The following is a 14,449-nucleotide window of genomic DNA, read 5'->3' as shown; positions in this document are numbered from 1 at the left end:
CAATCGAAGTCCAAGCCTCAAAGGAGAAGACCGGGCCCGATCGGGCAAGCATAGACCCGATCGGGCGGTGCTGTGAGAAGACCTGTGCGAGAAAAAAGGCGGGCCCGATTGGGCGGCCTCTAGCCCGATCGGGCGCGTGTTTCTGGAAGGGTCTTTTGACGAGCAATTAGTTTCTAATTAGGAGTAGTTTTTAGTTTTGTTTAAGTATGTTTTTAGGACGCTTAATTAAGGAAATCTCTCTCTTCCTTTTCTCTTAATCTCTCTTCTTCTTCTCTTAATCTCTTTCTCTTAGACTTTCTCTCTCTACTTAGTTTTCTCTCTCTTAAACTCTCTCTAAACCTTTGTTCCTAATTCTTTCTTTTAATTCCAGATTTATTTTGGTAACGATTTTTTCTCCCTTAATCTTAGTTATTTATTGTATTCCTTTAATCATGTCTTATTTTATTACCTTGATTAGTTTAGTTTTTAATATGTGTGAGTAGTTTAATTTCTAGGGTTTATGGGGATCCATAAATAATATGAAGGGGTAATTTATTGTTGTTGATTATCAATGCTAGATTAATTTCCTATCGATTGATTTAATGCTCTGTGACTAGATTAGGCCTATCTTTTATGCATGAGTTTGACAATATTGATTCAAGAATAGAGAGATGAGAATTAATGTTTAGGTCTAGTTTCAATAGGCAAGTTAATTTATAAATGGTTAAGTCAAGATTCGAGAGATGAGATTTAATACCGGTAAATTAATTGTGTGATTGTAATAAGTAGCGAGAGCCCTTTACAATCTGGTTAATTGATGCATTGATGATTGACTATTATTGATTATTGGTATTGCATGATAATTTCTTATTGGATTGTTTTAATGTTTTACAATTGCGGCTTGTAAAAGTATAGCAATATTAAATTGATGAATCGAGCAGATGTTAATTCGATATTAAAGGCTATTTTCAATAAGAGCTTAGATCTAGTAAATTGCGAGAGCCTGTTAGATCTATGTTGATTAATAAATTGCGAGAGCCTGTTAATCATGTTATTTATGCAATGTCAATGATTGATTACTATGTTTTACCCTGGAGTATTATTATTGGTGAACCTATGCCCTAGATCCCTTTATACATCGTTTTCTCCCTACTCTTATTCTTTGTAGTTTAGTTTCCTACTTAATTATAAATATTGGTTACTTAAATAATTTAGATTATAATAATTAATTAGAAGTAAAAAGATTTGTTTCCCTGTGGAGATCGACCCTACTTCCCTATCTACCTTAGCTAGTGATTTAGGTAATTATTTTTGATTAGGGGATACGACTTTACCCTGTCAGACACAATCAATTGATGTCTGGTCACAGGAAGGAAAGAAAGAAAGAAAGAAAAAAAGCCAACATGCATTCATAAAGAATATATGACGGGTCAATGAGCATATTGAATTATAAACATCTATCAGTCATATAAAATCACATTCCACCAAACTAATCACCTCTCGGGGTAAATGAATCAAAATATACATGCTTTACCCCATTAAAATGATTAAGCATAGCTATCAAACGGGCACTAGTAGAAATATTAGCATAGCCAACTGAAGTGATAATGGTTTAACACACAATCCCAATTTTCATCGATCATAGAAATTTAGCAACCCTTATTATATCAATCCACACTAAATCACCAACCATATGAAACAGAGCCGCATTGAATCCTGATTTAACCAGCCCAACACTCTAGATTCGGCTGATTAAATCAAAACTAATATTAATTCAATGAATAAGTACAATTTAATTGAACATATAAATCTTCTACATTAAACTTTTATAAATTGAGTCAAGGAACTTGTAGTGAGTACTCTACTACACCACCTGATCGTCTAATATATTTCTCTTCAAAGAACTTAAGGTATTTTCTTATCCCAAATAACTATTGCCACCAAGATTAAATAAGCTAATTAATACAACTTCTCACACAATTTATCTTTATACAACTAATTTATCAAATTACAAGCTCCATTAATTTCTAGCAATAAAAAAAAATCATAGAATTCTAGTAATATTAAACATAAGAAAACTAATAAACATATAAAAATCGAAGAAATGAAGTCACCTCGACAGAATTGAGCTTCAAACAACACTAAGCCCATCAACATTGTGCTTCAACTGCAAAGCAAAAAAAGGCTAATTTTTAAAAATTGAATTAAAACATTAGCACAAAAAAAAACCCTATTATCTCTATTGTGCATGAATCAAACTCACAAATGACCATGATTTTTTAACATTATTAAAAAAATAAAATTAAAAAACAATTCCACAAAACTAAAAAAAAGTAAAATTGAATCCAAAAAATAAATGATGTACCTCAATGTTATCTGCAGTAAAAGGGACGAAGTTGATTTTAATTGTAGATGAAGATCTAGATTTGAAATTGATATACCTCAGTGCTAAATTGATTAAGAGACGAAGCTCTGAATTTTCAATTGGTGTACCTTATTTCGAATTATTTCGAAATTGAACCAGGCGGACGAAGATCTAAACACGAAATTGATTCAAAGAGAGTCGAACATCTGAATTTGAAACTGATATAGCATATAGAGTATCTCATTCGAAATTGATTAGAAGAGGAACAAAGATCTGAGTTTTAAAATCCATGGTTCCATGAGTAGATTTGTACTCTGAATGAAAGAGAAGAATAGTTAGGGTTTGTGTTTATGTTCAGCAGTTTATTTTTTCACTAAACTCGCTATCGTGCGTTTTCTATTCACGTGTAAGCACGTGAGTTGCTCTCGACGCTTTTTGGAGTTGAAAATTAATTTCGACCCTAAAAAGCGTCGCGAATATGTGCATAGTATGTACCCTAGTTGACGCTCCTTCCCCAGCGTCGAGGGTCTAGCGTCGAGAAAGCACTCGTTTTGTAGTAGTGTCATAACATGTCAATATTATCTAGTTATAGGTGTATAAGGAAAGAAATCACATCAAAAGAGCATATTAACACAAAATGGCCCTAATATGGCCCATATGACTTCTATTCAGCCCATTTTCTACCTTTCTTGTGAAATAGCCTTTTTATTTCTCATAACATGTCATTGTTGGACAATATTAAGTGTCTAAGTCTAGAAATCACATCAATATAGCATTTCAATAAGTTTAACAACGCATTTTACTCAACATGGCCCAAATAGGGCTTATATGACTTCTATGTAGCCCATTTTCTACATTACTTATCAAATGAACTATTTCTTTATCATAACATGTCAATGTTGGGTAGCTGTATGTGTGTAAGCCCTAAAATTATATAGGAGAGCATTTTATTAAGGTTTATGACGCTTTTTACTCAAAATGACCAGAATATGGCCTATATGACTTTACTTTGCCCATTTCCTACATTTCTTATTAAATGAACTTTATTTATCTCATAACATGTCAATATTATCTAGTTATAGGTGTATAAGGAAAGAAATCACATCAAAAGAGCATATTAACACAAAATGGCCCTAATATGGCCCATATGACTTCTATTCACCCCATTTTCTACCTTTCTTGTGAAATAGCCTTTTTGTTTCTCATAACATGTCATTGTTGGGTAATATTAGGTGTCTAAGGCTAGAAATCACATCAATATAGCATTTCAATAAGTTTAACAACGCATTTTACTCAACATGGCCCAAATAGGGCCTATATGACTTCTATGTAGCCCATTTTCTACATTACTTATCAAATGAACTATTTCTTTCTCATAACATGTCAATGTTGGGTAGTTGTATGTGTGTAAGCCCTAAAATTGTATAGGAGAGCATTTTATTAAGGTTTATGACGCTTTTTACTCAAAATGGCCCGAATATGGCCTATATGACTTTACTTTGCCCATTTCCTACATTTCTTATTAAATGAACTTTATTTATCTCATAACATGTCAATATTATCTAGTTATAGGTGTATAAGGAAATAAATCACATCAAAAGAGCATATTAACACAAAATGGCCCTAATATAGCCCATATGACTTCTATTCAGCCCATTTTCTACCTTTCTTGTGAAATAGCCTTTTTGTTTCTCATAACATGCCATTTTTGGGTAATATTAGGTGTCTAAGGTGTGAAATCACATCAATATAGCATTTCAATAAGTTTTAGGACTTACCTCATCAAGCTGTTGAGTGTCCGTACAATGAGTCACAATGTCAGCATGAATCTCATCACATACAAAGCACAATGAAGTCCATTCTCTTGTTGTGCGCACTAGCATATGACAAACAAATCACATCAGTGAAACATGCAAAGGAAATGAGCAAATATTTACTAACATAGATTTTCAAGATAATCACAATATCATATTAAAGTGATGTTACGCTGCTAGAGTAGTATGTTATTGAGTCTTCGGCTCACCGTTTTTATGTTTTTATGTTTTTGGTACTGCTGGAACAAAGGGAACACATAGTGGATAGGATTTAAGAAGCTCACTAGTTATTTATAGTTTTAAGATGATTTAATAATTAGCAAGTAAGACTTTAGTAAGTTTATATCAAAATAAGATATTCTATTATTAAATTAGGATTAATGTCTGTATTGGATAGATTTCTATATTATATAAACTAAGGTTATTAGGTATGAATATTGCCTTGTAACTCTCGTGAAGGAGTTACGACAGTGACGTCTTGACCAAATTAGGTTAATTCCGCTGCTAGGATTACCTTAATATGTGAGTTAGAGGTCGGGGCGTTACAAATCAGTAAGATCAAAACCCGAGTTAGCAAACACGAGACCTAGCCCTCTCAAAATCTCCTCTCTCTCATGGCTCTTTCCTCTTCTCTTACGCTAGTGTGGTGGTTCGTGGTGGTGGTGGATCGTGGTGGTCGGTTAGTCCATTAAAGGTGGTGATCGCGGTTTTCCTCTTTCACTCGACCAATCTAGTATTGGTGGACGGCTCGTTCAAAGCTCGAGGACTGAGTAGAGGAGCAACGCTTGGGGCTCTAATCTCTCCTTAATTTGTCAATCAATTGCTACGTGGAATTCATACTTCAAAGGTATGATTATGTTTCTTGTGTGTTATGCATGCGATCTTGAGATCAGGTGCTTGATTGAATATGATTCATGATTTTTCGCTGCATAGTAGCTATAAACTCCTACACCACTCTCTCGCGATTGGGTCTAGAGATAAAGGGAAAGTCAAAGCATAAAGCTTAGGATCAACTCCCTTTAAATCCATAGTGGATAGTGCCAGTAAAACACATTAAATGGTTATGTGGATAATTGGTCACCATGAATATTGGCAAGTCCGTAGCTACGAACTTTTCAGGTAAAGTGAGTCCGGCCTATAGAGGAGCAAACCTTTCTGCGTTTAAGTACTTGTGCCCCATTGTAGAACGAAGAACAAGCTTCTCCAACGACTTTTCTTTGATGGATAATTGTTCCATCTTTTGTTGCAAGGCTAAAGCTTCGGCATTTTTCTTTTCAGTTTTTTCAAGTTTCTTAATTCTTCTCTCCTCGGCCTCTTGAGCCTTTTCCTCTCTCAAGCGAGCAATCTCTTCTTGAAGTTGCTCTATGGTTGACATCGTTGTTAGACTAGAACTTGTTGTACAAGGAAGGTGGTTTGAAAGGGGTGGATTGTTTGATGGTAAACGTAGAATGCGAGCGCCCGGGAGACTTCGTTCCCATGCTTGAAAACCGACCCTAAAAGACGTACGAAAGGATAAGTAAATCAATACGCTTGTTTAGGAGACAAAAGAAGAGGAAAGAATGCAAGATATATTCGAACGGATAACATCACCTTTAAACAATTCTTCAATGAAGATATTGTTTGAACGAGCCAATTTGTTTCTCGCAAAATAAAAAAGACTCGTAATAGTAGGCGCACGCAAGTAACTAGGCTGCGCGCGGAAGGTGCGTGCATCTTAATCTCTTGCGCTGGTTGTGGTCGCGCAAGTCAATGAGTTGCGTGCGCAACATGCTCTTTCAACTTTTTTATAAAAAAATGCGAGCGGTTTTTTTTTTTTTTTTTGTATTTTTAACTCTTTTTTTCAATTTTTTTTATGTTACCCTTCGAATATGACTCAAAATTATGAATAGACAACTTCGTAATTGGGAACCTAAACCAAACTAAAAATAAAAAAGAAAAAAGCTATCTTAACACATCACAAACAGTCATGTTAATCTTATAAGCATACAATAATTCAAGGTTCACGCAATGTCACTCTAAGGTCATAAGCTTGGGTGTCCAAAGGTACCATGTCTTAAGGAACAATGCACAAACCAATCACTCAACGTGTTGACTCATGACATAGCCCTCCCAACATTTTGTTGGCGATATGGGTGGGATGATTGTTATTTATTTCAAGATAGAAGCCTAGTGCTGGCAACCCCTAGTCAATGAGCCAATCCCTAAAGGTTAAAGTGTGCTATGATTATGCATGATGCAATGTTGCTTGTTTGATTTTTACTTTTGTGAAAAAGGAAGATATTATGCGTTCGAGTCTTGGTCTCTAACTAACACTACTAAAAATTAATGTTTTTGTGACCGCCTCTAACGATCGCAGAAAATAGAAAAAATGGTTGCAATTTGTAATTGCAACCGTCAACGGTCGTAAAGGGGTGGTCGTTATTTACTTGGTCGCAAAAAAATTATTACGACTGTGTGACGGTAGCAGATTTATTGCGACCGTTTTTATTATTTTCAACGACCGCAAGGGAAACGGTCGTAAATATGAATAATTGCGATCGGTAAAAGAAGCGGTCGCAGTTTTGGAAATTAGTGACCGCTTTTGGCTGTCGCTAAAATTTTGGAAAAGAAAGAAAATACACACCCACCCCTACTGTTCACAACCACTTTTCACACCCAACCCAACTCCACCCACTTCTGAACTTCCTGTACTTCACAGCCTACCCCACCACCACTGCCCACCCTAAAACACCACCAATCACCACCCTCGCCAGCTTTTAACCACCTTTACCCACCACCACCACCCTTCTTTAACCCAAAAAAAATGTTTAGATTTATCAAAAGATTAAACTCATAAAAAAACAAAAAAATTCAAACATAATCAAACGCACAAAAACTAACAAAAATTTGAATAAAATCGAACAAAAACAAACCCACAAAAACTAACAAAAATAAAATAAACCCACAAAAATAAAACCCATAACAAACAAAAATCACACAAATTTCGAACAAAAATCAAACCAATACGAACAAAATCAACAAAAACCAAGGAATACAAAGTCAACGAAAACCCTCAAAGAATATTAACAAGTAAATTCGAAAACAAAATCAACAACACCACCTTAACCCATCCTTAAAAATCGAACAAAACAAACGAAAACTCAAAATCAAAATCATACCCAAAATAAATGAAATTCGAACAATTTAAAAACTCAAACAAATTTGGAACAAAAATGAAAATAAATACAAACAAATAAAATTTTTGGAAAAAAAAAAACCATACCATTCCTAATACTTCTTCCACTTCTTCCTCTTTGGGGTTATATGATTAAATTCGACCACGAAACTCCAGATCTGGAATTTTTATGGTCGAATTTGACCATGAACACCAAATTCATTTTTTTCTCAAACCCTTATACCAAAATTCAAGAAGTTACAGAGGGAGGTGAAGAGGCGTGAGAAAAGAGAAGAAAATAAGGTTACAAATCAAAAAATTCCTCCAATTTAGTACAGATTCGAAATCATAGAGGCATTTTTCAGGATTTTTTTAGGAGTGCGTGTGTGTGGTGATGAGTAGCGTGGAGGAGAGAGAGAATTCACGAGCAGTTTGCTTTGTTTGATTTTTCGGCAATGAAAGTCAGAAAATAGGAGATGGGAGTGAAAGAGGAGAATGAATTAGAGAGAGGAGGAACGTGAGAAAGAAGAGAAAAAAAAAGAGGAGATAAGGAAAATAAAGGAAGAGAGGCTGTGTAAAAAAATTAGGGTTAGTGTGAGTTGGAAGTTGGAATCCCTTTTATACCTTAATTTTAAAAATTAATAAAAAAAACAATTACGACTGCTAAAACGGTCGCAAAATTAGAAATATGCGACCTAATCTGCGAGCGTTTTAGAGGCGGTCGCAATTTTTTATTTTTTTTTATTTTGAATTATTTTTCTTATGGTTTTTTTTTTATAAAGAAATTATTCAAATACCATTATGACAGTTTAATAAGTAAAAAACGGTCGCAAAATTATGACCGCCTTAAAAACGGTCGTAAAATTGCGACTGCCTTTAAATCGGTCGCAGATTTCTAATTTTGAGACCGTTTTAATGACGGTCGTAGAAAAACGGTCGCAATTTGACTGAATTCTAGTAGTGTAATCTTGTAACCTCTAAGTCCCCAATGGAGTCGCTACTGTAAGGAGGGTGTTCCCATCGTAGGGGATCATTCTCCTTAGATGCCCATGGCCCTTTAAAAGCCTAGGACTTTACACTTGTTAGGATGTATTAGGATTTGAATTCTTGATTTTTTGGGAGACCTTGAATTAGAAATGATACTCTCATCACCTTTTTTTGTAAGAAACTAGGAGTCAGGAAAACTCATAAACCTTATTCATGCCTTTCTCCCAAGTAGAGTTCAAGGGATAATTAGCACAAATCGTATGTTTACCCATGCCCAAATTGGTCTACATGTACAAGAAATGAGTTCGGGAGCGAGGGTACTAAAATAACGTTCCTTTTAGGGAGGAATTGCTATTCTAGCCCTAGTTACAACCTCTTCTAGCTCTTCCTTTTTCACAATTTCATTACCAAACAATATATGCAACGTGATACCTAAAACTTAGTTAGTTGATTTTATTTACACGTATTGATCACGTAGGAATTACATTGCAAAGTCGTTATTCTTTATTTAATTCAAATACGTGAGAAGAACAAAATAAACAAGATTCGCCTTGGCTTAAGAGATCACTAAACAATTAATTATTCAATTTTATTCTTATTTAACGCAAGATACTATGTGGAATTGATTAATTAGAAATCTGTTTAAAGTGATCAATCAACACTAATTAATTAATTAAAGTTATTTTAAACAATAAAAATAAAGGTGATTGATCTAAGTGCTCGGGAATTTACCACTTCTCTTTACTAGGTTTTTGTTTAGAACACTTATGGACTTCTTCTTGTTCGAGAACCTTCACCGTGGTAACAAATATTAAAGGGGGTTAGTGTTTAGGACAAGAGGGTTTGGTAGCACACAAGTTCACAAGATTTCTGCCACCGTTTTAGGTTAAATTCTATCTTTTTGTGCCTCGTATTAAGCCCCTATTTATAGGGAATGGGTACGATTAGGGTTTTGAACATTCTAGTGCATTAGGTGTCGCGCGCATCTGAATAGGCAGCCCAGCGCAAAGTGAATTAGTTGCGCTGCTACAGGCAGCGCGACTGTTTGTCTTTCGCACGATATTGTGGTAAGATTCGATTTCATATTTTTATTAAATTCTAAATCTTCCGCAAGCGCATCACTAGCAGTTGCGCTGGGCGTTGCACGCAACCTAGTGCGTTGCGCATGCCAAACCTGCGTGACTCATTGAGATGCTCGCGAATTTATTTGCGACAGCATTAATTTTAACCTAGGCGCCTCTAAATCCATCATTTTTAAGGTTTAAGCTTTGGCTTAAGCCTAATTATTATTGGGCTTAGTTGATTGGACCTTAATGCTGTGGTTTTGGGTTAGGCTAGCTTATTTTTATGTTCATGCAATTCAATCAGTTATCCATAAGTGTTCCTCATGGGAATATTTCAAGCATCCCACACTTGAGCCCCACTGTGATCATACACTTAAGCATGGTGGCGTCCAAAGGGAAAGAAGCTAGAGGAAAATAGTCGCCAACAAGTTTTAGAAACTTGTAAACCGTTCACAAGGTGAAGGTTACACCCCTTCACGATCCATGAGATCGCTAACTCCATAGTGTTTTGGAACCATGACTGGATATTTAGGGATGAAGGTACAAATTCAACCTAAAAGAGATTAAACCTGCCCTAAAATAGGCCTCTACTTTATTCTTCTCATATCCATGTGCGCTTTCTGACTGACATACAATCAATATATTAACCCTAAACCTGTTTATCTATGTTGGTTGAATATTAATGCACAAACAAATCTATTATTGACGATCACTTGAATTATAATCATATTAGCCTAAACAAGATTATTAATTATCCTATTAAGCGTGATTGCAAGTACAAATTCTCTTTAATCATGCATCAAAGGCGTGATCAAGCAATAACAATAATAACATCAAGCAACATAATAATCACAATCATTATAATATTCTCTATCTCAATAAAGCATAATAATATTATTAGCAAGATCCTAGGCAATATACTAACAAGCTTAATAACAAACCCTAGCATGTCACTAAACAATAAAGATCAAAGCTTTATCCCTAACATGATAGAAGGAAAGAATAGGAAGCATCATAGAAACATACATGATATTATAAATCTTAGTGATTACCCTAAACATGATACTAGGAACATAAAGATATCCTTACATGATACTAGGAATTAAAATAATTAAAGCATGATTTCTATATCAAAAGAATAATTAAAACAACTTACGTGGATGCCTCGTATCTCTTTCTAATAACAAAATACATGCGTTAGTAACTTCAAGGAAAATAATAAATCAAACAATTAATTCAAATAGTTATTGAAACAGAGATTTGGGATCAAACCCTCATAAATTATCAACCTTTCACGTCTAGGGCGAAGGCAACTTCGAACTTGGCTAGGTGTGTCTAGAACTAATGTATGTGGAATTTTGTAAAAGTGAAGGTTTAGAAAAAGAATAGAGAGAGAATAAGCTTCTAGCTTTTAGAGAGAGATAAATTGTTGGTGATTGTCAATGAGTAAAATGGAGGTCTAGGACCTTATTTATAGAAAAAAATAGTCCGGAAATGATTGAAAATACTCCAAGTTCTATACAGAATAAAACTGGCATCTTTCGTCCGGCAACAGACGTTAGCGCCCGGCGACAGACGTTAGCGCCCGGGGACAGACGTTAGTGCCAGGCGACAGACGTTAGCGCCCGGCAACAGACATTAGCGCCAGGAGACAGACTTTATCGTCTGGTGACAAACTCTGTCGTTTGGCGCTAATTAAAAGATAAAACGCGCTTTGTACGCGTAATCCTCTTCTTAATATGATTAAGCAGCGAATCCGTGTTTATCAAATTAAAATCGGATTTATCATAAAACACTTATTTTATTCCAAATAAAACTCTTTAAAATATAATTATCAATTCTAATGCTATTAGAATTTAAAAGAACCTTTTTTTATTATTCTAGAAGATTAAAGTCAATCCTAATAACTTTAAAAAATAATAATTAATAGCCCTCCTCTAGATCATTGGGCCGCATATAAAATTCATTTCAGGCTCAATTAAGTATTTTGGCCATAACTTCCTCATTATTCATCGGAATTGGGCTTATAATGTATCGTTGGAAAGCTCTTTTCGAGCCCGATCCAACTACACTATTATTGAACCCTTATCTGGACCAAAATAAATTGGACTGGCCGTTTTCCATAAATAGAGTAAGAAAATAAATATTTTCAAAAAAGAAAGTATTTTAATTAAAACAACCGCATCACAAGACTTTTCACATTTTACCTTGTTCGATCATAAAATAACGTGAAAGGTATTCAACACTGGGTTTGGTTTTGGGGAGACACATTTGGGTGTTTACAGGAATGACACGTGTCAAATGGAGATTGGTTCCATTTGGACTAATCTAAGTCTGACATGTGTCTGCACCTGGTTGGCCCACGTGGCATGGGTAAAATTACCTAAAACACCACTAGTTATTTGAATACCATTACAACTACTATTATACCATTGAACTCCCATGGCACAATTTCACAATCTAGTGGTACATAAATTAGCTTCAAGAGTATATCATTGTAACAATCTTTAGTATAATTTTAACAATTTACAATATTACTATAATAACAATGATACATCTCACATCTCATTAGTACTAATGTTAATTTTTAAAAAATTTACCAATTGTCATGTTATGTACCAATAAATACATAACAATCCTCCATTTATACTTCATAAAATTTGAGGAACGAACTAGAAATGGAGGAAAGTTAGGCATTTAGAAATGCCTAACATAGGAAACGGGGTGGGTAAATAACGAGGGGGGACCCAAGAAAGCATAAGAGGTTAAGAAAAAGTGGGAAAAAAGGAAAATTAAAGGTATTTGGTTAAAGGGTATAATACTTGTATACGTAGAAGAAAAACACTTTTTGACTGCTTCTTTTTTACTTCCACGGTTAGGTTTTGTTCCTTATTCCCTTCAATTTTTCCCCCTATTTTTGAGAAATTGAAAGTAAAATTCTTTATGTTTCGAAATGGCAAGGAAGATGTTACTCTTAGATGATCCGTTTTGACAAAATTGTATAGAGGTTGAATCTGGTTTAGTAGGGGGACTTTGGGCATGTGGTGTCGGAGTCAGGGAAGAGGTTGCAGCTGAAAACGAGGACGTTGCGTAGGATATCAGAGGTTTAGTGGAGAAAGACGTTGATGTCGGAGATGCAGCGGAGGAAGTCGTGAATGTCGGAGGTTTAGTGGAGGAAGACGTGGATGAGGAAGAAGAGGCTCAGGCAGCAGCAATTGAAGAATTGCTAAAGGAGGTCACTTTCTCGACCTTTTTATTTGATTTATTTCGTTCGTAAGTATATAAATTTGTTGGAGGTGTTTTTTGTTGTCTAAATTTTAAAATGTCTGAAATTAGGGCTTTGATTTTTATGCACATTGGGGTTTGATTTTTATGTAATCTGTTGATTAGCGTGTAAGCATGCAAATCTGCATTGTGGTGTAATAAATTTCAGGTGTTGTTAATAGATATAATAATGATGTAATTATGTGTTTATTACCCCATTAAGTATCGATTAATCTATTGGAAATGATGTTGAATGGTTATTTTTTAATCAGTGTTTGGAAATGATGTTGATATTATTATAATCATGACAGTAATTATTATATTCACTTCATGTAATTATTGTATTGAATCTAGGTGAATGTTGGGGAGGAGTCCTATAAAACTCCTACAAAAGGAAAGAGTAATGTGTCTATTAGTGTGGAGATTGAAGAGTTTGCGAATGTGGAGGTTTCACTCCCCCCTCCCCCGGCTGTGGAGAAAATTGACGAGTAGTTTAGGAATTATGGGAAACAAGAGGGTTTTGGTGTAGTGTGGTCGTGTGGAGCAACAATTGGGAAAGGATCTAATGCAAGGGATAAGAGGAATGTCACATGGACATGTGAATGTTATGGGTTGACAGGTAGAAAGAGGAAGAAAACGGGTTTGACTTTTGTTTCTGATTCACATATATGTGATGAAGTAATGGTTAAGCGGAAGAGTAAAAAAGTTGGATGTGGTGTGAATTTGAATGCAATAGTGAATAAGGCTGGTGAGTGGTTGATTAAGAGGGTGCATCTGGAACATGTTGGTCACAATCCTACTTTGAGCAAGTAAAAAGACATTACTAAGTTTAGGAAGAAGTTCCTTAATGACAACCCCCACCTTGTGCAACAGTTGTTGAATGATCGGAGAGCTGGAGTTCCTGTAGCTCAGTTTTTTAACTGTATGGCTCGTCAAAGAAATGGCAGGGAACAGACGCAATTCACTCAACATGATTTGCATGAAGAAGTGGCGAAACAAAGAAAGGTGACATTTCAGGAGGGTGATACGGAGGCTATGTTTGATTACTTTAAGCGGATGGTAGATGACAATTCTAATTTTTTCCACACCGATCGTGTGGATGAGATGGGTCGATTACAAGATGTATTGTGGGTTGATGCTAGGAGTAGGGTGGCGTATGAGGAATTTGGTGATGTCGTGTGTTTTGATTCTACATACCTGTAGACACCCATTTGTATCTCCCCAAAAACAAACCCAGTAATGAGTACCTTTCACGTCGATTCATAATCGAATGAAGTGAAAGTGTGAAAACTTTAGTGTTGCGGATAGTTTTAATTTCTTTTCTCTTCTCTCTGTTTTTGAAAACTTATTTTAAGAAAACAGTCAATCCAGTTTGTTTGGTCCATGATATGGGTCCAATAGTAGTGTATTTGGATGGGGCTTGGCAAGAGCTTTCCAACGATATATTATAAGCCCAATTCCGATGAATATTGAGGAAGTTATGGCCAATTTACTAAACTGGGCCCGTTTTGAGCCTTATATGCGGCCCAATGATCTAGGGGAGGGCCTAATATAGATTTATCATTCCTAATGCAATTAGGAATGGTTTTAGTCTTTTAGATTCTTCTAGAAGGTTCTTTTCATTCCTAATTCAATTAGCATTGATAAATTGGCTTTTGTTGACTTTTCAGAGTTTTAATTAAAATCAAAGAGCATTTTTGAGGGAAATACAATTTTATCCTCCTGTACGGCAATTTTTATCTGATTTTAAGAAAACGCGTGAATTTCTGAAAACAGCACTAAACGCCAGCTATAGCGCCTGGCGCCAACAGCCAGCATTGGC

General features: G+C 35.3%; 1 protein-coding gene across 1 annotated transcript; it reads left to right on the top strand.

Moving 5' to 3' along the window:
• The first annotated feature begins 13,308 nt into the window (after nt 1-13,308).
• LOC145636863 (protein FAR-RED IMPAIRED RESPONSE 1-like) lies at nt 13,309-13,830 on the top strand. The gene is made up of 2 exons (XM_081688401.1): nt 13,309-13,410; nt 13,501-13,830. The coding sequence occupies exons 1-2, from the start codon at nt 13,309-13,311 to the stop codon at nt 13,828-13,830; spliced, it is 432 nt and encodes a 143-aa protein (XP_081544527.1).
• The last annotated feature ends 619 nt before the right edge of the window (nt 13,831-14,449 follow it).

The sequence above is a fragment of the Chenopodium album genome, chromosome 6 (genome assembly GCF_948465745.1).
Source record: "Chenopodium album chromosome 6, dcCheAlbu1.1, whole genome shotgun sequence".
NCBI lineage: Eukaryota > Viridiplantae > Streptophyta > Magnoliopsida > Caryophyllales > Amaranthaceae > Chenopodium > Chenopodium album.
Note: the sequence above shows the minus strand (reverse complement) of the source record. Positions and strands in the feature narration are given on the sequence as shown.